This window comes from Globicephala melas, chromosome 7 (assembly GCF_963455315.2).
Source record: "Globicephala melas chromosome 7, mGloMel1.2, whole genome shotgun sequence".
NCBI lineage: Eukaryota > Metazoa > Chordata > Mammalia > Artiodactyla > Delphinidae > Globicephala > Globicephala melas.
In genome coordinates, this window is record NC_083320.1 from 93,757,462 (window position 1) to 93,781,932 (window position 24,471).

The following is a 24,471-nucleotide window of genomic DNA, read 5'->3' on the forward strand; positions in this document are numbered from 1 at the left end:
TACTAGTAACAAAGAGCTGGATATGAAAAATGTTTAAATAATACCATTACAATAGCTCCTTTTAAAAAAGCAGTAATTAGATACAAATCTAACAAAACATATACAGGATCTGTCTGCTGAAATCAAAGAAGACCTAAATAATTGGAGAAACCATGATCATAAAATGGAAGAGTTAGCATAGTAAACATACCAATTCTCCACCAAACTGATCTACAGACTCAAAGCAATTCCAATCAAAATTCTAACAGGACTTTTTGTAGACACAGATAAACCAATTCTAAAATTTAAATAGAAAAGCAAAGGAGCTAGAGTAGCCAAAACAACTTTGAAAATTAAAAAAAAAAAAATTGAAGGAATCACACTACCTAATTTAAAGGCTTATTACAAAACTATAGCAACCAAGACACAAACCCACACAAATATGGCCAAACGATCTTGGACAAAGGTGCAAAAGTAAGTCAATGATGAAAGGAAACTCTTCAACAAATGAGGTTGGCACAAGTAAACATCCACATGCAAAAAAAAGAATCTTATCCAAAAATTAACTTGAAATGGATAATAGCTCTAAATATAAAATGTAAAACTTTTAGAATAAAACACAGAATTGACAATGTGATCAAAGTTAATATCACCAGTGACTAAGTCATGATGATAACATGACCTTCTGATATGATATGATAAAAAGGCATTTCACCTCTATGGTATTCTCTCCGAAAGTCATAACCCACGTGTAACCATAAAATAATTTTTCTTACTTTAAAAAGTTTTTAAAAAGACACAAACCCAAATTGAAGGAGATTCTACAAAATACCTGACTAATACCCCTCAAAAGCTCAGTGATGAAAAATGAGGAAAGACAGAAATTTTCACAGAACGGAGACTAAAGAAACTAAGGAGATATAACTACATGCAATGAGGTATCCCAGATTAGATCTTGCAACAGAAAATGGATGTTAGTGGAAAAACTAGTTAAATAAAGTTTAACTAATAATAATGTACCACTGTTGGTTTCTCAGTTTGTTTGTTTGTTTTTCTTTTTCGGTACGCGGGCCTCTCACTGTTGTGGCCTCTCCCGTTGCGGAGCAACAGGCTCCAGACGCGCAGGCTCAGCGGCCATGGCTCATGGGCGCAGCCGCTCCGCAGCATGTGGGATCTTCCCAGACCGGGGCACGAACCCGTGTCCCCTGCGTCGGCAGGTGGACTCTCAACCATTGCGCCACCGGGGAAGCCCAGTTTCTCAGTTTTGACACACATACCATGGTAACATAAACTGTTAACAGTAGGGAAAACTGGGTGAAGGGTATCCCGGGACAGTCTGTACTATCTTTATAACTTTTCATAAATCTAAAATAAGCCAAAAAAATTTTTAAGTTTATATATTTTTATCAAATAGAAGAAAGGCTTTGTGACCTTGTGCAAGTGTTCTCGGACATGGCACTAAAGCATGATCTATAAAGTAAAAATCTAATAAACTGAACTTCATCAAATTTAAAATTTTTATTCTGGAAAAGACACTAGTAAGAGAATGAAAAGATAAACTACTGTCCAGAGGAAATATGGGTATTCAGAATATATAAAGAACTCTCAAAACACAGCAGTAAGAAAACAACCCAATTAAAAAGTGCACAAAAGACTTGAACAGACACTTCACCATAGAGTATATACGATGGCAAATAAACACATGACAGATATTCAAAATTCAAATTAAAACCAGCATGAGATATCACAACATACCTATTAGAATGGCTAAAACTAAAATAACTGACACCAAGTACTACTGTGGATATAGAGCAACTGAAACTCTCATACATTGTTGATGAGAATGCAAAATGGTACAGTCACTCTGGAACTCAGTTTGGCTGTTTCTTATAAAGTTAAATATACACTTGCCATATGACTTAATCCCACCCTAGATATCTACCCAAGTAAACTGAAACTATATTTTCATATAAAACATCTATACAAAAATATTTACAGCAGCTCTATTCATAAATGTCCAATCCTAGAAACAATCCTACTACCCCTCAACAGGTAAATGATTAAACTGTGGTATACCCTTAAAACAGAATACTACTCAGCAATAAAAAGGATAAAACTATTGATAAAAAATTACTTCAGGGGCTTCCCTGGTGGCGCAGTGGTTGAGGGTCCGCCTGCCGATGCAGGGGACGCGGGTTCGTGCCCCGGTCCGGGAGGATCCCACATGCCCCAGAGCAGCTGAGCCCGTGGGCCATGGCCGCTGAGCCTGCGCGTCCGGAGCCTGTGCTCCGCAGCGGGAGAGGCCACAACAGTGAGAGGCCCGTGTACCGCAAAAAAAAAAAAAAAAAAAAAAAATTACTTCAAAGGATCTCAAAAGCATTATGCTGAGTGATAGAAGCCAGTCTCACATGATTACTCTTTGAGTCCATCTCTATGACACTCCTGAAAGGACAAAACTATAGTGATTCAGAACATATCAGTGACTGTCAGCATTATAACAGAGAAGAGGAGTTTGGGGGAGGTTACAGAACTGTTCTACATTCTGACTGTGGTAGCAATTTTAAAAAACCTATACATGGAGGTGATTTGAGAAGGTGGCGGAAGACTAAGACGCAGAGATCACCTTCCTCCCCACAGATACATCAGAAATACATCTACACGTGGAACTGCTCCTATAGAACACCTACTGAACGCTGGCAGAAGACCTCTGACCTCCCAAAAAGCAAGAAACTCCCCACGTACCTGGGTAGGGCAAAAGAAAAAACAGAGACAAAAGAATAGGGATGGGACCTGCACCAGTGGGAGGGAGCTGTGAAGGAGGAAGGATTCCACACACTAGAAGCCCCTTCGCAGGCGGAGACTGCGGGTGGCGGAGGGGGGAAGCTTCGGAGCCGCGGAAGAGAGCACAGCAACAGGGGAGCGGGGGGCAAAGCGGAGAGATTCCCGCACAAAGGATCAGTGCCGACCGGCACTCACCAGGCCGAGAGGCTTGTCTGCTCCCCCACCAGGGCAGGCGAGGCTGGGAGCTGAGGCTTGGGCTTCGGTCCGATCCCAGGGAGAGGATTGGGGTTGGCGGCGTGAACACAGCCTGAAGGGGGTTAGTGCACCACGGTTAGCCGGGAGGGAGTCCAGGAAAAATTCTGGACCTGCTGAAGAGGCAAGAGACTTTTCCTTCCCTCTTTGTTTCCTGGTGCGTGAGGAGAGGGGATTAAGAGCGCTGCTTAAAGGAGCCCCAGAGACGGGCGCGAGCCGCGGCTATCAGCGGGGACCCCAGAGACGGGCATGAGACGCTAAGACTGCTGCTGCGGTCACCAAAGAAACCTGTGTGCAAGCACAGGTCACTGTCCACACCTCCCCTCCTGGGAGCCTGTGCAGCCTGCCACTGCCAGGGTCCAAAGATCCAGGGACAACTTGCCCGGGAGAATGCACGGCGTGCCGCAGGCTGGTGCAATATCACGCTGGCTGCTGCCACCGCAAGCTCACCCCACACAGGTACCCCTCCATGCCCGCCCCCTGAGTGAGCCAGAGTCCGCGAATCAGCTGCTCCTTTAACCCCTTTTATTCTGAGCCATGTGGATGAAAGGCTCTTGGTGCTCCAGCCAGGAGTCAATCCTGTGCCTCTGAGGTGGGAGAGCCAACTTCTGGACACTGGTCCACAAGAGACCACCCAGCTCCACGTAATATCAAATGGCGAACATCTCCCAGAGATCTCCATCTCAACACCAAGACCCAGCTTCACTCAACGACCAGCAACTACAGTGCTTGACACCCTATGCCAAACAACTAGCAAAACAGGAACACAGCCCCATCCATTAGCAGAAAGGCTGCCTAAAATCATAACAAGGCCACAGACACCCCAAAACACACCACCAATCATGGACCTGCCCACCAGAAAGACAAGATCCAGCCTCATCCACCAAACTACAGGCATAGTCACCTCCACCAGGAAGCCTACACAACCCACAGAACCAACCTTAGCCACTGGGGACAGACACCAAAAACAATGGGAACTATGAACCTGCAGCCTGCGAAAAAGAGACCTCAAACACAGTAAGATAAGCAAAATGAAAAGACAGAAAAAAACACAGCAGATGAAGGAGCAAGGTAAAAACCCACCAGACCTAACAAATGAAGAGGAAATAGGCAGTCTACCTGAAAAAGAGTTCAGAATAATGATAGTAAAGATGATCCAAAATCTTGGAAATAGAATAGAGAAAATACAAGAAACATTTAACAAGGACCTAGAAGAACTAAAGAGGAAACAAGCAATGATGAACAACACAATAAATGAAATTAAAAATACTCTAGAAGGGATCAATAGCAGAATAACTGAAGCAAAAGAACGCATAAGTGACCTGGAAGATAAAATAGTGGAATTAACTACTGCAGAGGAGAATAAAGAATGAAAAGAACTGAGGACAGTCTCAGAGACCTCTGGGACAACATTAAACGCACCAACATTCGAATTATAGGGGTCCCAGAAGAAGAAGAAAAAAAGAAAGGGACTGAGAAAACATTTGAAGAGATTACAGTTGAAAACTTCCCTAATATGGAAAAGGAAATAATTAATCAAGCCCAGGAAGCACAGAGAGTCCCACACAGGATAAATCCAAGGAGAAACACGCCAAGAAACATATTAATCAAACTATCAAAAATTAAATACAAAGAAAACACATTAAAAGCAGCAAGGGAAAAACAACAAATAACACACAAGTGAATCCCCATAAGGTTAACAGCTGATCTTTCAGGAGAAACTCTGCAAGCCAGAAGAAACTGGCAGGACGTATTTAAAGTGATGAAGGAGAAAAACCTACAACCAAGATTACTATACCCAGCAAGGATCTCATTCAGATTTGCTGGAGAAATTAAAACCTTTACAGACAAGCAAAGCTGAGAGAGTTCAGCACCACCAAACCAGCTTTACAACAAATGCTAAAGGAACTTCTCTAGGCAAGAAACACAAGAGAAAGAAAAGACCTACAATAACAAAGCCAAAACAATTAAGAAAATGGGATTAAGAACACACATATCGATAATTACCTTAAATGCGAACGGACTAAACGCTCCCACCAAAAGACACAGATTGGCTGAATGGACACAAAAACAAGACCCGTATATATGCTGTCTACAAGAAACCCACTTCAGACCTAGGGACACATACAGACTGAAAGTGAGGGGATGGAAAAAGATATTTCATGCAAATGGAAACCAAAAGAAAGCTGGAGTAGCAATTCTTATATCAGACAAAATAGACTTTAAGGCTATTAAAAGACACAAAGAAGGACACTACATAATGATCAAGGGATCGATCCAATAAGATATAACAATTGTAAATATTTATGCACCCAACATAGGAGTACCTCAATAAATAAGGCAAATACTAACAGCCATAAAACGGGAAATCGACAGTAACACAATCATAGTAGGGGACTTTAATACCCCACTTTCACCAAGGACAGATCATACAAAATGAAAATAAATAAGGAAACACAAGCTTAAAATGATACATTAAACAACATGGATTTAATTGATATTTATAGGACATTCCATCCAAAAACAACAGAATATACATTTTTCTCAAGTGCTCATGGAACATTCTCCAGGGTACATCATATCTTGGGTCACAAATCAAGCCTTGGTAAATTTAAGAAAACTGAAATCGTATCAAGTATCTTTTCTGACCACAATGCTATGAGACTAGATATCAATTACAGGAAAAGATCTGTAAAAAAATACAAACACATGGACAGTAAACAATACACTACTTAATAACCAAGAGATCACTGAAGAAATCAAAGAGGAAATCAAAAAATACCTAGAAGCAAATGACAATGAAAACACGACGACCCAAGACCTATGGGATGCAGCAAAAGAGTTCTAAGAGGGAAGTTTAGAGCAATACAATCCTACCTTAATAAACGGGAAACATCTCAAATAAACAACCTAACCTTGCACCTAAAGCAATTAGAGAAAGAAGAACAAAAAACCCCCAAAGTTAGAAGAAGGAAAGAAATCATAAAGATCAGATCAGAAATAAATGAAAAAGAAATGAAGGAAACGACAGCAAAGATTAATGAAACTAAAAGCTGGTTCTTTGAGAAGATAAACAAAATTGATAAACCATTAGCCAGTCTCATCAAGAAAAAAAGGGAGAAGACTCAAATCAATAGAATTAGAAATGAAAAAGGAGAAGTAACAACTGACACTGCAGAAATACAAAGGATCATGAGAGATTACTACAAGCAACTCTATGCCAATAAAATGGACACCTGGAAGAAATGGACAAATTCTTAGAAATGCACAAGGAACCTGCTGAGACTGAACCAGGAAGAAATAGAAAATATGAACAGACCAATCACAAGCACTGAAATTGAAACTGAGATTAAAAATCTTCCAACAAACAAAACCCCAGGACCAGATGGCTTCACAGGCGAATTCTATCAAACATTTAGAGAAGAGCTAACACCTATCCTTCTCAAACTCTTCCAAAATATAGCAGAGGGAGGAACACTCCCAAATTCATTCTGCGAAGCCACCATCACCTTAATACCAAAACCAGACAAGGATGTCACAAAGAAAGAAAACTACAGGCCAATATCACTGATGAACATAGATGCAAAAATCCTCAACAAAATTCTAGCAAACAGGATCCAACAGCACATTAAAAGGATCATACACCATGATCAAGTGGGGTTTATTCCAGGAATGCAAGGATTCTTCAATATATGCAAATCAATAATGTGATACACCATATTAACAAATTGAAGGAGAAAAACCATATGATCATCTCAGTAGATGCAGAGAAAGCTTTCGACAAAATTCAGCACCCATTTATAACAAAAACCCTGCAGCGAGTAGGCATAGAGCGAACTTTCCTCAACATAATAAAGGCCATATATGACAAACCCACAGCCAACATCGTTCTCAATGGTGAAAAACTGAAACCATTTCCACTAAGATCAAGAACAAGACAAGGTCGCCCACTCTCACCACTATTATTCAACATAGCTTGGGAAGTTTTAGCCACAGCAATCAGAGAAAAAAAAGAAATAAAAGGAATCCAAATTGGAAAAGAAGAACTCAAGCTGTCACTGTTTGCAGATGACATGATACTATACCTAGAGAATCCTAAAGATGCTACCAGAAAACTACTAGAGCTAATCAATGAATTTGGTAAAGTAGCAGAATACAAAATTTGTGCACAGAGACTCTGGCATTCCTATACACTAATGATGAAAAATCTAAAAGTGAAATTAAGAAAACACTCCCATTTACCATTGCAACAAGAAGAATAAAATATGTAGGAATAAACCTACCTAAGGAGACAAAAGACCTATATGCAGAAAATTATAAGACACTGATGAAAGAAATTAAAGATGATATAAATAGATGGAGAGATATACCATGTTCTTGGATTGGAAGAATCAACGCTGTGAAAATGACTGTACTACCCAAAGCAATCCACAGATTCAATGCAATCCCTATCAAACTACCACTGGCATTTTTCATAGAACTAGAACAAAAAATTTCACAACCTGTATGGAAACACAAAAGACCCCGAAGAGCCAAAGCAATCTTGAGAACGAAAAATGGAGCTGGAGGAATCAGGCTCCCAGACTTCAGACTATACTACAAAGCTACAGTAATCAAGACAGTATGGTACTGGCAAAAACAGAAATATAAACCAATGGAACAGGACAGAAAACCCAGAGATAAACTCACGCACATATGGTCACCTTACCTTTGATAAAGGAGGCAAGAATATACAGTGGAGAAAAGACAGCCTCTTCAATAAGTGGTGCTGGGAAAAGTGGACAGGTACATGTAGAAGTATGAAATTACAACACTCCCTAACACCATACACAAAAATAAACTCAAAATGGATTAAAGAGCTAAATGTAAGGCCAGACACTATCAAACTCTTAGAGGAAAACATAGGCAGAACACTCTATGACAGAAATCACAGCAAGAATCTTTTTGATCCACCTCCTAGAGAAATGGAAATAAAAAGAAAAATAAACAAATGGGATCTAATGAAACTTCAAAGCTTCTGCACAGCAAAGGAAAACATAAACAAGACCAAAGGACAACCCTGAGAATGGGAGAAAATATTTGCAAATGAAGCAACTGACAAAGGATTAATCTCCAAAATTTACAAGCAGCTCATGCAGCTCAATAACGAAAAAACAACCCAATCCAAAAATGGGCAGAAGACCTAAATAGACATTTCTCCAACCAAGATATACAGATTGCCAACAAACACATGAACGAATGCTCAACATCATTAATCATTAGAGAAATGCAAATCAAAACGACAATGAGATATCATCTCACACCGGTCAGAATGGCCATCATCAAAAAATCTAGAAACAATAAATGCTGGAGAGGGTGTGGAGAAAAGGGAACACTCTTGCACTGTTGGTGGGAATGTAAATTGATACAGCCACTATGGAGAACAGTATGGAGGTTCCTTAAAAAACTACAAATAGAACTACCATACGACCCAGCAATCCCACTACTGGGCATATACCGAGAAGACCATAATTCAAAAAGAGTCACGTGGGCTTCCCTGGTGGCGCAGCGGTTGAAAGTCCGCCTGCCGAGGCAGGGGACGCAGGTCTGTGCCCCAGTCCAGGAGGATCCCACATGCCGCGAAGCGGCTGCGCCCGTGGGCTATGGCCGCTGAGCCTGCGTGTCCAGAGCCTGTGCTCCGCCACGGGAGAGGCCACAACAGTGAGAGGCCCGCGTACCGCAAAAAAAAAAAAAAAAAAGAGTCATGTACCAAAATGTTCATTGCAGCTCTATTTACAATAGCCAGGACATGGAAGCAACCTAAGTGTCCACTGACATATGAATGGATAAAGAAGTTGTGGCACATATGTACAATGGAATATTACTCAGCCATAAAAAGAAACGAACTGAGTTATTTGTAGTGAGGTGGATGGACCTAGAGTCTGTCATACAGAGTGAAGTAAGTCAGAAGGAGAAAAACAAATACCGTATGCTAACACATATATATGGAATCTAAGGGGAAAAAAAGGTCATGAAGAACCTAGGGGTAAGACAGGAATAAAGACACAGACCTACTAGAGAATGGACTTGAGGATACGGGGAGGGGGAAGGGTAAGCTGTGACAACCTGAGAGACTGGCATGGACATATATACACTACCAAACGTAAAATAGATAGCTAGTGGGAAGTAGCCGCATAACACGGGGAGATCAGCTCGGTGGTTTGTGACCACCTAGAGGGGTGGGATAGGGAGGGTGGGAGGGAAGGAAACACAAGAGGGAAGAAATATCGGAACATATGTATATGTATAACTGATTCACTTTGTTATAAAGCAGAAACTAACACACCATTGTAAAGCAATTATACTCCAATAAAGATGTTAAGGGAAAAAAAAAAACCTATACATGTGTTAAAGTTCAGTGAACTGTTCACCAAAAACAAAAAAAGGTCAATTTACTTTATGCTAATTTTAAAAATAAAATGTTTAAAAAGCAAATGGGAATATTAAAAAAAAAAAACTACTGGGAGCTCCCTGGTGGCGCTGTGGTTAAGAATCCACCTACCAGGGCTTCCCTGGTGGCGCAGTGGTTGAGAGTCCGCCTGCCGATGCAGGGGACACGGGTTCGTGCCCCGGTCCGGGAAGATCCCACATGCCGCGGAGCAGCTAGGCCCGTGAGCCATGGCCACTGAGCCTGTGCGTCCGGAGCCTGTGCGTCCGGAGCCTGTGCTCCACAACGGGAGAGGCCACAACAGTGAGAGGCCCGCCCACCACAAAAAAGAAAAAAAAAAAAGAATCCACCTACCAATGCAGCGGACACAGGTTCAAGCCCTGGTCTAGGAAGATCCCACATGGTGCGAAGCAACTAAGCCCATGCGCCACAACTACCGAGCCTGCGCTCTAGAGCCCTCAAGCCACAACTACTGAGCCCACGCACCTATAGCCTGTGCTCTGCAACAAGAGAGGCCACCACAATTAGAAGCCTGTCCTCTGCAATAAAGAGTAGCCCCCGCTTGCTGCGACTAGAGACAGGCCGCGTGCAGCAACGAAGACGCAACGCAGCCAAAAATAAATAAAACAAATAAATTTATTTTAAAAAAAAACTACTAACAAGTGACTTCCGTTAATAAAGAAATCACTAACAAGTGATTTATTAATTTCATACATAGAAAGGTTTCATGTATTTATTCAATGAATATTTAACTATGGACTACTTGTCAAATACACTTTTTTGAAATATATATTAAAAAGCTGAACAGAAATTATATAACAGCAGTGAGATTTTGATATATGCACTATGTGTTATTATCTTATTAAATCCTCACAGTTACTCTCAAAGGCACTTATTATTTATTATTCTTACTTTACCAATGCAGAAACCAAATCAGAGAAATTAAATAACTTGCCCAAAGTTGCTGAGATAATAAGTACTTGAGCTAGAAATTAAACATTAGTTTGTCTAATTCAGCGTCTGACCAAACAGTAGATGGTCAATTAATGCTGAATGAATGAATGCACATAAATGCATGCTCTATGATACAAGCTGCCTTCTGACATATTTTGTCATGTTAAATGTATGTATTCACATTTTAAAAGATAAAAGAATCTAGATGGATTAAATTAAATGGGTAATTTATTCATTAAATTCCTTTTGTAGTTAAGTTCACAGTTTTTAAAAGATCAGATTAAAATAACAGGACTATTTGTGAAACATTAACCAGTTTATTGCACTTGCAAATAGTTTTCTTCTTTTTAGTGCTACATAATCTACTTGATATAGTAATCACAATGGAATGAAGAAAAAAGAAACAAACACAGATACTGTCATTTTCCCTTTCCTTAGAAATTCTTTAATAAAAAAAATCAAAAGACCAACTCACACCAACAGAATAATTTAAAACCAGTATATAAATTTCCTTCAACTAGGTCTCCTTCCTTGACCATATACTCATACTTGGGCCATTTTGATGGTAGTATGTTTTAACACCAACCTCTTCAAAATAAAGAGATGCTGAGAATAATTGAAAAAAGATTAAAAGACCTTTAGAAAGTTTAATAGACGTAAGAGAGTTTTGATGTTATCACATAACTGTTTGAGATCAACATTTTATGTCAATTCAATTTTCAGCAATATATATTAAGTTTCCTATGATATTTAAGCGCTCTATGCTAGTCATCAGAATTATAGTTAGGTACAACCTAGATTATGACACATACTGTTCAGAAAGGATTTAACAGCAGGACTATGACTGCTATCCTCAGAAATGCCTACTTCTAAGGCTGCCCGTTGGCTGGTACCTGGGAACCTGGATTTGTGGAGGCGTCTCACCATTTTCCCTAACTGATGAGTTACTGTGCCTAAACTGTTTGTACAAACAAAGCGGTTTATGCTGAACACCTGCTTTCCTTTTAGGAGTCTGAAATTTTGTTATGTAACAGTCAGAGGGTGCCTACGTGACCAGCCCCGAATTAAAAACCTGAGAGCTGAGGCTTTAACAAGCTTCTCTGGTAGAAAACGTTTCATATGTGTTGTCACAACTTGTTGCTAAAGGAACTGAATATGTCCTCTGTGACTCCATTAGGAAAGGACTCTTAAACACTTGCACTTCCTCCAAACTTTGCCTAAGGCACCTTTTCCCTTTGCTGATTTTGCTTTGCATGCTGTCACTCTAAGAAATCCTAGCAATAAGAGCAACTACATGCTGAGCCCAGTGGGAACTCTTAGAAAATCATCAAACCTGGAGTCAGTCATGGGGCCTTCCTGACATACATACTAAAAGTTATCTGAGTAAAATGTATACTTACCATCTTACCAGGCAATGTGCTCTGGGAGGAAAGTCATTATTCATACACAGCAAATCTTGCATAGATTGTGGAATAACATCTACAGAAATATTTGATAATTAAAAAGTGAGTATGCTCATTCTAAGGCAGAATTTTATCACATGATTTAAAGAAATCATTCTATGACATGTCTTGCTAGTCCATGTAGTTTTGCGACTGCTTAACGATTTGTATCTAAGGCTAACTCTAAGCTTTGGAGGAAGACCAGTGTCTCGCTTGCTCTCTCCCTTTTCTTTTAAAAAAAAAAAAGTCCATAAAAAAATATATATTGATATATATATCATTCCCATGTTTATATTTTCCATTCTTCTAAATCATGATTCAAACAATTTCTCATTCCTTACTAGAAAACCTTGTTTTATTTGTTCTTCTTAGCCTGCCCTTGTCTTTACTTTTCTTCAAAATTATACTTAGACGTCTGTCAACTCTATACACCTCCCATGGCTAGCCTTTGCTCACCCCTGGCCGTCTTAAATATTCTTGTAAAACCACTACGCAGCTTCTCCTTTATAACCCATATATCTGTAAGTACATGCATTACTATCCATAATAAGATACTAACATCAATGATAATTACTTACACTCGTAAATGCATAATAAATTCAAAGCATAAAGAATAATGTTTATAAAAATATTTCCTGGAACCTCCCTGGAGGTCCAGTGGTTAGGACTCCGCACTTCCACTGTTGGGGGCGCAGGTTCGATCCCTGGTCGGGGAAGATCCCGCATGCCACGCTGTGCAGCCAAAAAAAAAAAACCAATTTCCTTTTGCTGTATAGCTATACTTGCTGAGCAAATTTGTATTTTGTTAATTTGAAAAAAGAATAGGAGAACACTAATGACTTGATGCTCTAATTAAAACAATAAGCAACTCCAATAAATAAAAGACCGGTGTTCAAATCTTCTGACCTCTGATAATCGTTTTAAATATGTATCTCCAAATTAACTGAGCTAATGGTTTGCTTGTAGCTTCTACCATTAGTTACAGCTTCAATCACGACCAAATTAAAACTGCCCAATACATACACACATGCAGCAATAATGCCTTAACTACCTTAAATCCATTCACCTTCTCTCATCATCTATTCATCTATTCTCTCATCTCTATTCATCTCAGAAACACTGATTCTAGGGGCTTCCCTGGTGGTGCAGTGGTTGAGAGTCCGCCTGCCGATGCAGGGGACACAGGTTCGTGCCCCGGTCCGGGAAGATCCCATATGCCGCAAAGCGGCTGGGCCCGTGAGCCATGGCCGCTGAGCCTGCGCATCCGGAGCCTGTGCTCCGCAATGGGAGAGGCCACAACAGTGAGAGGCCCGCGTACCGCAAAAAAAAAAAAAAAAAAAAAAAACTCTTAAAATGGATCTTTCTCTTAAAATGACTGATAATATAAAATCAAGTTGCCTTTGCAAGTTTGTAAATTATGCCTAGCAAATAAAATATATGCCTTTTTGGGGAAGAAACTAACTCTTAAAATTATTTATTAAGCTGCAAATGATGTTTGCTAACTTGAATACTAACTGCAATGCTTATACAAGAGCCTGGTAAACATCAGTAATCATGAGATAGGTGCTTATGTACAGTATCTTATTAAATCCTCCCATTAACCCTCCAGGTAGTATTACTCCATTTTACAAATGAGATCAGTCAAATTTAGAAAGGTCAAGTAACTAGTAAGTAGAAAAACCAGAATTTTAATCCACTTGATCTGACTCTGAAGTCTGGGGTATATCCAAAACATGACACTGACTAATCAATAACTTTTTTAAAATTCTTCAAAGCCCAGCTTAGTTACTTAATTCTCTATAACATCTTCTCTAATCTCTCTGGACTAAAAGTGATCTTTCCTATTCTGAACTCCAGTAAGACTTTGTGCTTTGGGATGGCACTTACCACTTTTTACCTCTTACTATTGTTACTTACTTATAGACCTTATCTCCCCTACTGGAATGTAAACTTTTCTCAGTTGGGCTTAGCAGAGTACCAAGCACATCTCAGGCATTCAATAAATATGTGCTGATTTAATTAATTTTAAAATAAATGATGCTGCAATTTTTCCTCTGCAAAGATCATACTCTATTTCAGATGTGAAACGACTCTGCATATGTAAAATATCTCCAGAGGATACTACTTAATTAAGAGAACTAAATTCATAATTCAAAATTATAATCACTCTTACAAGAGTTTAAAAATATGTAGTACAAACTTACCTTCTAATACTTCATCCTTTCCTTCTTTATCAGGGAATTCTTGTACAAGATAATGATGAGTGATTGAGAACTTGAAATCAGCAAATGAAATCTCATCTGATTTCTCTTCCCATGTGCCAGAAGTAAATATACCCTGTATTTAACAAAAAAAACAAAAAAAGGAAAAACATCTACTTTATGGTATTCAATAGTTACCATTAGGTTTATTAACCACAGATCTTTTTTCCCTTTTTCTGCCCATTAATCTAAAAGTTCGATCCTATATTTATCCTTCCCATAATAAAAGGAAAAGGAAAAATATGTAAGTGAATAAACAAAGAGGAAATTATTTTATAAACTATTTATCAGTGCTCCTTTAGAAGAAAATTCCCCTAGAATATTAACTATCAAGTGACTTACAAAATTGTAATTTTCAAGTAATTTTTGTAAGATGAGTCTCTATATAAAATCATGAATATACAGTAAATCCCATGCCTCTTCACACACCAATAAAACCCCAACACCTTCTCTACCAACAGCAGAATCTGTGAGTAGCTTTTAACTGAAAATAGTTAAGTTTCATAAATTTTAAAAATTATAAAAAAATACACGACAATATTATTTTTATTATAAAGATCTCAAATCTAATAACATCACTACATGGTACACAGAATTACTGGATATCAGAAATTGCTTCAGAAAAAGAAAAGCAAATTTGTAAAATCAATTTAAGTCACATGAAATCTGTAGTACTTATTTGCTTAACAGGTTCTGCAAGCTTCTTTATCAACCTTTGGCATTCAAATATTTTCAATTAAACAGCAACTTCTTCACTGGAAAATATTTTAATTAAAAATTCCAAACAGCCCTCTTACTTACACAACATAACCATAAAAAAGGATTTTTGCCACAAGTCCTCTAGTCTCCCATAGCTATTCTTTCCACTGGAGAGATATTACAGATAGTCATTACAGCATAGCACCACCACTACAAGGCAGAAATACCAACTCAGCAACTTCCAAATACAGATAGCCCAAAACTAGACAGGAAAAATGTAAGGAATGATTCTCTGCATTACTGAATTTTTTAAAAGTGTTTTTCAGACTGTACCTAAGTTTTATGTGTTCCTGGCAAGGTATTTATAATTCTGAATCTTTTTATTAGGAGAATAATCACCATGTATGATACATATCAAAAACTATGATTTTTATACACTGGGTTTCTTTAAAATGAGGTTAACCTGTGTTAAGATATATATGGCCTGTACCAAAAGTCTCAAACTGCAGTAAGTAATAAATGATATACGTAAGAGCTTGGTTTGCTAGGAAGAATGCCCACAATAAAGCAGTGAAAGCTAAAACTAAGGTGGGGGGGAAAGTCCGGAAAGTGAGAGATAAGTCCCCTTTTCAAGCTTGCAGAAAACCTGAAATTTTTTTTTGCCATATTTTTAATTGAAATATAGTCAATTTACAATGTTATGCTAGTTTCTGATGTACAGCAAAGTGATTCAGTTATACAATCCATACTTTTTCATATTCTTTTCCATTATGGTTTATTACAGAATATTGAATATAGTTCCCTGTGCTATACAATAGGACCTTGCTATTTATCCATTCTATATATAATAGTTTACACATCTGCTAGTCCCAAACTCCCAGTCCTCCCCTCCCCCTTGGCAATCACAAGTCTGTTCTCTATATGTCTATGAGTCTGTTTCTGTTTCATAGGTAAGTTCATTTGTGTCATATTTTATTTTTCTTTTCTTTTTGCAGTACCCGGGCCTCTCACTGTTGTGGCCTCTCCCGTTGCGGAGCACAGGCTCCGGACACGCAGGCTCAGCGACCATGGCTCACGGGCCCAGCCGCTCCGCAGCATGTGGGACCTTCCCGGACGGGGGCACGAACCCGTGTCCCTTGCACTGGCAGGTGAACTCTCAACCACTGCGCCACCAGGGAAGCCCTGTGTCATATGTTAGATTCCACATATAAGTGATACCATATGGTATCTGTCTTTTTCTTTCTGACTTACTTCACTTAGTATGATAATCTCTAGGTCCATCCATGTTGCTGCAAATGGCATTATGAAATATTCCCTTAAAATGATACAAGAAACATTACCTGACCCTAATCCTGCATTCTAGGTACAACTGTCAACCTTACTGAACAGCTATCTCAAGGTGGATTTGGTTGTATTCAATATAGAGGGCATGCAGGTTCTGTATCCAAAACAAACTTTTTAAGATAATTTAGCTTAACTGAAAAACAACACTCCAACCTCCCTCCTTCCATTCCATTATGATACAGTCACTTGACACCAAATTCCAGTATGGTGTATATTTACTACTAGAACCAGAAAGGATAACTCTAGTTCAGAATTAATCTAGTAATTCATCAAAAATAACTTCTGATGGCCCTAATTAGAAAATAAAAAGAATTAAGCACACAGACTAGAAAGAAAGCTGTCTGCATTCACAGATGGCATGATTATGTACATAACATATCCAAAGGAATCTACAAAGTACCAAAACTAACTGAGTTTATAAAGTTGTGGAATTCAAGGTCAGTATACAAAAATCATGTGAATTTTTATATACATATACTGAGCAAACGCTTGGGAAATTAATTTTTTTTAAATACCACTCTTATAACATCAAAAAAAATCAAATATCTAGTGAAAAGACAATGAAAGATGAGTAAGAACTCTACCTAAAATACCTCAAAGCATTACTAAAAGATATTAAAGACCTAAACAGAGATATTTCATGTACATGGACTGGAAAACACAACATCATTAAGATGTCGATTCTCCCAAATTGATCTATAACTTCAACACAATCCTAATCAAAATCCCAGCAGGCATTTCGTAAAAACTGCCAAGCTGATTCTAAAACTAACATGAAAATCCAAAGACCCTAGAATAGCTAAAATAATTTTTGATGAAAAGTATACTACCTGATTTTAAGATTTACTTTGCTACAGCAATTAAGACAGTACAGTACTGGCATAAGGACAAATAGATCAATGAAACATAACAGATAGTCCAGAAATATATTCACACTAATACTTCCTTTTACAACAGAGGAGCCTCTACAATTCAGTAGGGAAAGGATGGTCTTTTCAACAAATGGTTCTGAAATAATTAGATATTCATATGGAAGAGAACACAGAATATCCTCACAACCTTAAAATAGGCAAAAATTCCTTTGACAAGACACAAAAGTCACTAACAATAAAATCAAAAACTGAGAAAATGAACTTCACTAAAATAAACATGCTCATCAAAAGACACAATTAAGAAAATGATTAGGAAAGCCATAGACTAATGGGAAAACTCAAAATACATATATCTGACAAAAGACTCACAACCAGGATGTACGAGAATAATTTTTAAAACGAAACAATCCAATATTTTTTAATGAGCAAAATACTTGAACAGACACTTAGCAAAAGAAGGTATGAATGACTAATAAATAGCTAACTGTGATGAATCACCAGATACTACTGAATTTCAGTAGTCGACAGCGAAATGCAAATTAAAACCATAATGAGATACCACTTCACACCCAGTAAGATGACTAAAAATAAAAATCTGACAATGCCAACTGTCAGAATGTAGAGCAACTTGAAATCTCACATACTGCTAAGAGTATACAATGGTACAATCTTGTACTTTAGAAAAGTTTGGCAGTTTCTAATAAAACTGAACACAAGACCTAGCAATTCTGCTCCTAAGAATATACTCAAGAAAAATCAAAGCATATGTTCACCAAATTGTTCATAGCAGATTATTAATAATAAGAAAAAAATGGAAACAATTTAAATATTTATCAATAGGAGAAAGGATAAACACACTGTGGTACAGTCATACGATCCAAAAAATGATGTGTGTAACATGGATGAATTCTTAAAATATTATGTTGAGCAAAAAGTCAGACACGAATGCATAGTGTATGATTCCACTTATATGAAACTCAAGAACGGGTAGAATTAATATATAGTGAAAGAAATAAGAACTATGGTTACTTAAGAGATAGAGAGAAAAACAAGGAATCTTTCTGGGATGATGAAAATTATTTTTTACTTTAGATGGTAGTAACATGGGTACATACATTTGTCAAAATAAACTGTAAATCTGAATTTTGTCCATTTTACTGTATGTAAACTATAACCCAACAAAGAAAAAACACCAATAGAACACCTCTTTAAAAAGAGATAAGGAGATATGGGGGAATATTAAACTTCTGAGGAAAATGCGGTAGGTAGGGAGAGGAAGATGCTTTTTTCCCAAGAGAAAAGATAATGGCAATTATGTAAGAACAACATGCACTAAACATCATCATGTGGACCCAACAATCCTTTCCACTCATCTTTCAACTTAATAAATTTTAGGTAATTAAGAAATATTCTCAGCCAGAACTTTGGAGGGCCAAAGACCTCAGCAAGATAAAGGTCACTCTTTTAGTTGAGCCCTTCACAATGTCAGGCCCAGACTATTTTAATAGCTTTCTACTGGTCTCCGTATCCCTACCCTACAATCCTTCTTCCTAAAATATAAATCTGATATTGTTCTTCTGTTTAAAATACTTTAGTGATTTCCATAACCTATAAGTGGCTTCCAGAGATGTTTAATCAGGTATTCTATCAGTAAAAGATTTTGAGTATCCACCTCCATATATGTATATTTTTATTAACAAATTAAGCATTACTGTAGCAATATATTATGCATATGATATATAAAACAAAAACATTAAAAAGGGATATAAACATGTAATATAATTAGAAGTCATAATACAAAAATGGCTCATCACAAGCACCTCTAAGTGTGGCATTACTGGGTTGGCCAAAAGGTTCATTTGGTTTTTTCTGTAAGATGGCTCTAGTAGCACTTAGTTGTCTTTAACTTCATTTGAAACAATTTTGTTAGACTGTATGTGACAGCTGTCATATCAGCATGCATTTAAGAAAAGATTTATCAAAACTGGTGAATTTTTGTGTAGCCATTTTAATACTGAAGATGAAAGAAAAAAAGCAACATTTTCGGCATATTATGCTTTATTATTTCAAGAAAGGTAAAACGCAACTGAAATGCAAAAAAAAAGATTTGTGCAGTGTATGGAGAAGGTGCTGTGACTGATCGAATGTGTCAAAAGTGGTTTACGAAGTTTTGTGCTGGAGATATCTCGCTGGACGATGCTCCATGTTCAGGTAGACCAGTTGAAGTTGACAGCGATCAAATCAAAACATTAACTGAGAACAATCAATGTTATACAGTGCGGGAGACAGCCGACCTACTCAAAATATCCAAATCAAGCACTGAAAATCATTTGCACCAGCTTGGTTATGTGAATTGCTTTGATGTTTGGGTTCCACATAAGTTAAGTGAAAAAAAACTTCTTGACTGTATTTCTGTATTCAATTCTCTACTTAAATATAACGAAAATGTTCCATTTTTAAAATAAATTGTGACAGGCGATGAAAAGCAGATACTGTACAATAATGTGGAACGGAAGAGATCGTGGGGAAAGTGAAATGAACCGCCACCAACCACACCAAAGGCCCGTCTTCATCCAAAGAAGGTGATGTTGTATATATGGTGGGATTGGAAGGGAGTCCTTTATTATGACCTCCTTCTAGAAAACCAAACGATTAATTCCAACAAGTATTGCTCCCAGTTAGACCAACTGAAAGCAGCACTCAACAAAGAGCATCCAGAATGAGTCAAGAGAAAACGCATAACCTTCCATCAGGATGATGCAAGACCGCATGTTTCTCTGATGACCAGGCAAAAACTGTTACAGCTTGGCTGGTTCTGATTCATCCACTGTATTCACCAGACATTGCATGTTTGGATTTCCATTTATTTTGGTCTTTATAAAATTCTCTTAATGGAAAAAATTTCAATTCCCTGCAAGACTGTAAAAGGCACCTGGAAGAGTTCTTTGCTTAAAAAGGTAAAAAGTTTTGGGAAGATGGAATTATGAAGTTGCCTGAAAAATGGAAGAAGGTAGTGGAACAAAAGGGTGAATACGTTGTTCAATAAAGTTCTTGGTGAAAATGAAGAATGTATCTTTTATTTTTACTTAAAAACCGAAGGCACTTCTTGGACTGGTAGAAACACAAACCCACCAGACTTGGCCCCACCCCTTTGCTGGTTTATCTCCCATGGTTACCTTCCACCTACCCTGTGTTACGATCCTAACAACTTGTATTTCCTCAGAGGTGTGCTTTATCTTTGACATCTGGGCACAGACTATTTATCCTGCTCTTCTCTACTTCCTCTTAGCATACCCTTCACATATTCATTCTTCAAAACTCATCCTAAATGTTATTTCCTGTAGAAAATCTGCTTTACTTCCATGAAAGGTAATGATCCTCAATGTCTTGTTCAAATCATTAGAATGGCTTCTTATTCAAGTCACTTACTTATATATCTATTTCTCCATTAGACTGTAAAGAGCAAAGACTACAGTCTATTCTTTGCAGCCCAGAACTTAACAGTGCCTACATGCTTAATAAGTATCTTAGGAATTACCTTTATCAGTATTCACAAAGAAACCGATGTTTTCCAAATATACTGGAAATATTTCAGTAAGTACACAGAATATATAGTCAGAGGTCTAGTCTAACAACTTGAAATACCACACAACCCAGTCCCTAAAGGTATGCTCTCTGACTTGAACTGACATATGTACATCACAGTCCTCATGTTGAGTTCCTCGTGAAGTTAATTTCCTCATGGTATAAATCAAACACGTGGATAAACTCACTGCCTTCCTGGATTAAGGGATTTTCTGTAACACCTAAACATAAGCCATCTTTAAGATTTATTGGTTACCAGAATCAAATTTCACATCATAAACAAGCTACCATTAAAAATATAATCTTTCATTATAAAACTAAAACTCTGTTTAAATTACTGTTTAACAAATTATTAAAAAATTTTTTCTTCTATTGACAAAAGCAACACATTATTGAAGAGGAAAAAAATATAGTGAAGCATAAAACCTAGTGGGTTTTTTTTCCATTTCTTTTTTTGAAGAGCACAGAACTGTGGTTCTCACCCTAATTAGACTTCATAAGCAACTACAAGGCTTTCAAAAACATACTGATAACTAGGCTCCAGAACAGACTAATTAAATCAGAATCTCTGAGGTTGTGTCTAAACCCTAGAATTTTTCAAAAGCTCCCCAAGTGATTCTAATGTGCAACCAGGGTAATCAAAACCTTGGTATAAAGCTAAAAATGAAAGTTTTCATGCACTGATGGAGGAAATCTTTTTGAACGTTTGCAGTATTGAAATACAAATATTAAAAAGCCATCTATCTATGTTGGGACAACTGAATATCCGCATGCAAAAAAAAAGAAGTTGGAACCTTTATCCTTACACTAGGCATGAAAACTAACTCAAAATGGATGACAGACCTAAATGGAAGAGCAATAACTATAGACACCATCAAGAAAGTGAAAAGACAGACCACAATACATGCTGCAACATGGCAAATGGGAAAAAATGCATGAATTATATATCTCATAAGGGACTTATATCCAGAATATACAAAGAACATTTACAAATGAATAATAAAAAGATAAATAATCCAATTTAAAAATGGGCAGGAGGCTTCCCTGGTGGCGCAGTGGTTGAGAGTCTGCCTGCTGATGCAGGGGACACGAGTTCGTGCCCCGGTCTGGGAGGATCCCACATGCCGAGGGGCGGCTGGGCCCGTGAGCCATGGCCGCTGAGCCTGCGCGTCCATAGCCTGTGCTCTGCGACGGGAGAGGCCACAACAGTGACAGGCCCGCGAACCGCAAAAAAAAAAATAAAATAAAATAAAAATAAAAATGGGCAGGGACTTTCCTGGTAGTCCAGTGCTTAAGACTCCAAGCTTCTACTGCAGGGGGTGTGGGTTTGATCCCTAGTCAGCAACTAAGATCCCACATGCTGCCCAGTGCAGCCAAAAAAATAAAAATAAATAAATAAATCTACTTTAGAAAAAAAATGGGCAAAGGATCTGAAAAGACATTTCTCTAAAGAAGATATACAAGTGGCCAATAAGAACATGAGAAAGGGACTTCCCTGGTAGCGCAGCAGTTAAGAATCCGCCTGCCAATGCAGCGGAAATGGGTTCGAGCCCTGGTCTGGGAAGATCCCACATGCTGCAGAGCAACAAAGTCCAGGCACCACAACTACTGAGCCTGTGCTCTGGAGCCTGCGAGCCACAACTACTGAGCCCACAGACTGCAACTACTGAAGCCCACGCACCTAGAGCCCGTGCTCTGGAACAAGAAAAGCCACCACAATGAGAAGCCTGCGCACCGCAACGAAGAGTAACCCCCACTCGACGCAACTAGAGAAAGCCCATGCACAGCAACAAAGACCCAATGCAGCCAAAAAATATAAATTAATAAATTAAAATAACATGAGAAAATGTTCAACATGAACAGCAATTAGGAAACTGCAAATCAAAGCCACAGTGAGACATCACTTCATATCCACTAGGATGGCTATAATTAAAAGATAACATCAAGGGAGGAGATCAATTGGTGGAGTAGGAGAATGCTGAGCTCACCTCCCCACAGGAACATATCACAATACAGCTACCTGAGGAATTCTTATTGAAAACAAATTGGAGAATGACAGAAGGACTCTTCTTCAACCAAGGCTATGAGGAAAGATCCACACAAAGTCAGGTAGAAAGTGAGGAGAAGCAATCAGGATCTGCAGCACTAGGAGGCCGACACAGAAGAGGAGACGGATATCACAGGCTCAGAGATCCTCCGTGGGGAGTGAGTGGTCCAAGCCACATATTGAGCACCACCTCCCTGGGGTTCAATACCAGGAAGATGTGTCTCCTTAGCTGGTTTGAAAACTAGTGGGACTTATAGGAGGGCTATAAGAAACTGAGATTCTACTCCTGAAGAATGCACACACATGCTTGCTTACTCCCAGGAATAAGGCCTAGGAAGAAGAGTGAAACTTCCTTGGGCTCTGGCTGGTTTCCCAAAACCACACACAAACTGTGGGCACCCTGGCCCACACCAAGCACCTCTCCAGCACCTCTAGCTATTTATTTATTTATTTTATTTATTTATTTATCTTTGGCTGCACTGGGTCTTCATTGCTGCATGCGGGCTTTCTCTAGTTGTGGCAAGCGGGAGCTACTCTTCGTTACGGTGCGCGGGCTTCTCATTGCAGTGGCTTTTCTTGTTGTGGAACATGGGCTCTAGGTGCACAAACTTCAGTAGTTGTAGCACACGGGCTCAGTAGTTGTGGCTTGCGGGCTCCAAAGCGCTGGCTCAGTAGTTGTGGTGCACAGGCTTAGGTGCTCCGCGGCATGTGGGATCTTCCCAAACCAGGGCTCGAACGCCTGTCCCCTGCATTGGCAGGTGGATTCTTAACTACTGCGCCACCAGGGAAGCCCCAGACATTTTTTAAATGTCTGTACAGATTACTTCCCTGACCTTCAGGATAAGAACTACACCCACTGAGTGTCTACTAAGTCAAGTAATTAATGTGTAATTATATGTGTATGTTCATGATTGTGTGTCTGCATACATAAAATCTCCTAACGCTGTCATATAAGTTTCAACCCTATTTTATAGATAAGAAAAGGTTCAAAGATTTAAAAACCTGTCCAAGGCTACCATACCATTAAGTACTAAAGCTAGAATTTGATCCACCACAGCCTGGTTCTTTACAGTAGAAGCTAAGGCAGATAGACATAAACACGCACATATACATATATAAATTCAATAGTACATATGCGAACAAGATAAACAAGGAGAACAATATATGGGTCAGAGCTTAAGGAGATGGTTGGATAAATATCAAGTGAGTCAGAAATGGATTCATTCAGAAAAGTGGATCCCCATTAGTCTGTAGGTAAGGTAAGGCTAATAAGAAAGAACAGATAATGGTCTGGGGCAGGACACTGGATGTCAAATTTAGGGAACAAATAGTCCAATTCAGCTGAAGTTTCCTAGAAGGAATAGAGAAAAAAGGTAGAGAGAGACCTGACAGTTGATGTCTATGAATATCAGTTCTAGGAGTTTCAACTTCACCCTGTGGGCAATGAAGAGCCTTTGAAGGCTTCTGTTTAGGCTTGTAACGAGATAACGGTATTAGTTGAGGAGAATTCCTCTGAACACCCTGGATGGAAAGAAGAAATAGGAAAGAGCTAAGGTAGGGAAGAGGATAGGAAAAAATATTTGCAGGTTATGTATCATATATTGGGTAGGCCAAAACGTTCGTTAGGGTTTTTCCATAACATCTTATGGAAAAACCCGAACGAACATTTTGGCCAACTCAATGAGATTAATATCTAGAATGTAATAAAGAACTCTTACAACTTAACATGTGCATTAAAAAGTGAGCAGAGAGACCTTCAAGATGGCAGAGGAGTAAGACATGGAGATCACCTTCCTCCCCACAAATATATCAGAAACACATCTACATG

The 24,471-nt window shown here is 38.5% G+C and overlaps 1 protein-coding gene across 3 annotated transcripts in view; it reads right to left on the bottom strand.

Annotated features, from left to right (window-relative positions):
• The window catches only part of RAB3GAP1 (RAB3 GTPase activating protein catalytic subunit 1), a 125,905-nt gene that overhangs the window by 71,156 nt on the left and 30,278 nt on the right, over positions 1 to 24,471 (bottom strand). For all 3 annotated transcript variants that reach the window (XM_060302505.1, XM_030883078.2, XM_060302504.1), the window contains exons 4-5: positions 14,040 to 14,172; positions 11,794 to 11,872 (exon numbers count right to left, since the gene is read on the bottom strand). In XM_060302505.1, coding sequence (XP_060158488.1) covers positions 11,794 to 11,872; positions 14,040 to 14,172 — 212 coding nt within the window. The remainder of the gene's footprint in view (positions 1 to 11,793; positions 11,873 to 14,039; positions 14,173 to 24,471) is intronic.